The 1,018-nt window shown below is 40.0% G+C and overlaps 1 protein-coding gene across 1 annotated transcript; it reads left to right on the forward strand.

Moving 5' to 3' along the window:
• Positions 1–25: 25 nt before the first annotated feature.
• HELRODRAFT_184804 (hypothetical protein) lies at positions 26–553 on the forward strand (the record flags this gene model as incomplete). The annotated part of the gene is made up of 1 exon (XM_009026513.1): positions 26–553. The coding sequence occupies one exon, from the start codon at positions 26–28 to the stop codon at positions 551–553; it is 528 nt and encodes a 175-aa protein (XP_009024761.1).
• Positions 554–1,018: the final 465 nt, after the last annotated feature.

Raw genomic sequence — 1,018 nt, forward strand, 5'->3', positions numbered from 1 at the left:
TGGATCAGAGGGATTGAGGGATGCCATGGATCCCTTGCTACTGCCCGCCGACAGGCTGCCCAGTGACCCCAAACTAGATGAACTTGACATTGAGGTCGTGCTGTTTGAGAGGCTGTGTGATGATGAGGATGATGATGATGAGAAGGAGGAGGAGGAGGAAGATGATGATGGTGATGATGGAATGATGGTGATGGCGAAAAAATGTTGTGCCAATAATTACTATTTTATTTGGTTCTCTAGCAATGAGCTGCTGTTCGCGAGCTCTTGTAACTTGTCCGCTATCTGCACTCTTTTCTGGCTTAGTTCAAGTCTGCAGGGTGATGATGGCGAAAATGAGTATGACAATGAGTATGACGATAAGGATGATGATGAGTATGACGATGAGTATGACGATGATGATGTTTATGGTGGTGGTAATAACAATAACGACAATGATGGTAATGATGGTGAAGTTGATGATGGTGCTGCTGCTGATAACGATGACGATAATGGTGGTAATGATAATGGCGCAAATGACGGAAAGGATGTTGATGATGAGGGTATCGGTAGATAAAAAGTCTATCGACGATAATAACTTTTCTTTGTTGACGAGTTGAGGTTGAATTTGTTGCTGCAGGTCATTTTCCAGCATTTGGATCCTCTTCATTTTTGCCGCTGATGTCTTGTTAGTTTTCAGCTCTTGCAGTAAGTCATTTTTTTCTTTTAATAGAGCCAGTCTGTCAATGTTAGCAAGTGAGTGTTGAATTAATATGTTATTACATAATGAGTTATATTTTTGTCAATCAGTTAATCAATCAATCAATTTAATCAATCGATTAATCGATCAATCATTCATTCATTCATTTAATCAGTCAGTCAGCCAATCATAGAGGTGACCTATTGAATTCTGATTGGATGAAGTTAGGAGAAAACCGGCTATCGTCATCGGCTAATTGGTTTTCGAGGTCAAGCATCTGACTTTTCAGGTGGTCATTATCCAGTTTCAACTTTGCTAAATGAGTTACTTTGCTCTGTATCT

The sequence above is a fragment of the Helobdella robusta genome, assembly GCF_000326865.2.
Source record: "Helobdella robusta unplaced genomic scaffold HELROscaffold_4701, whole genome shotgun sequence".
NCBI lineage: Eukaryota > Metazoa > Annelida > Clitellata > Rhynchobdellida > Glossiphoniidae > Helobdella > Helobdella robusta.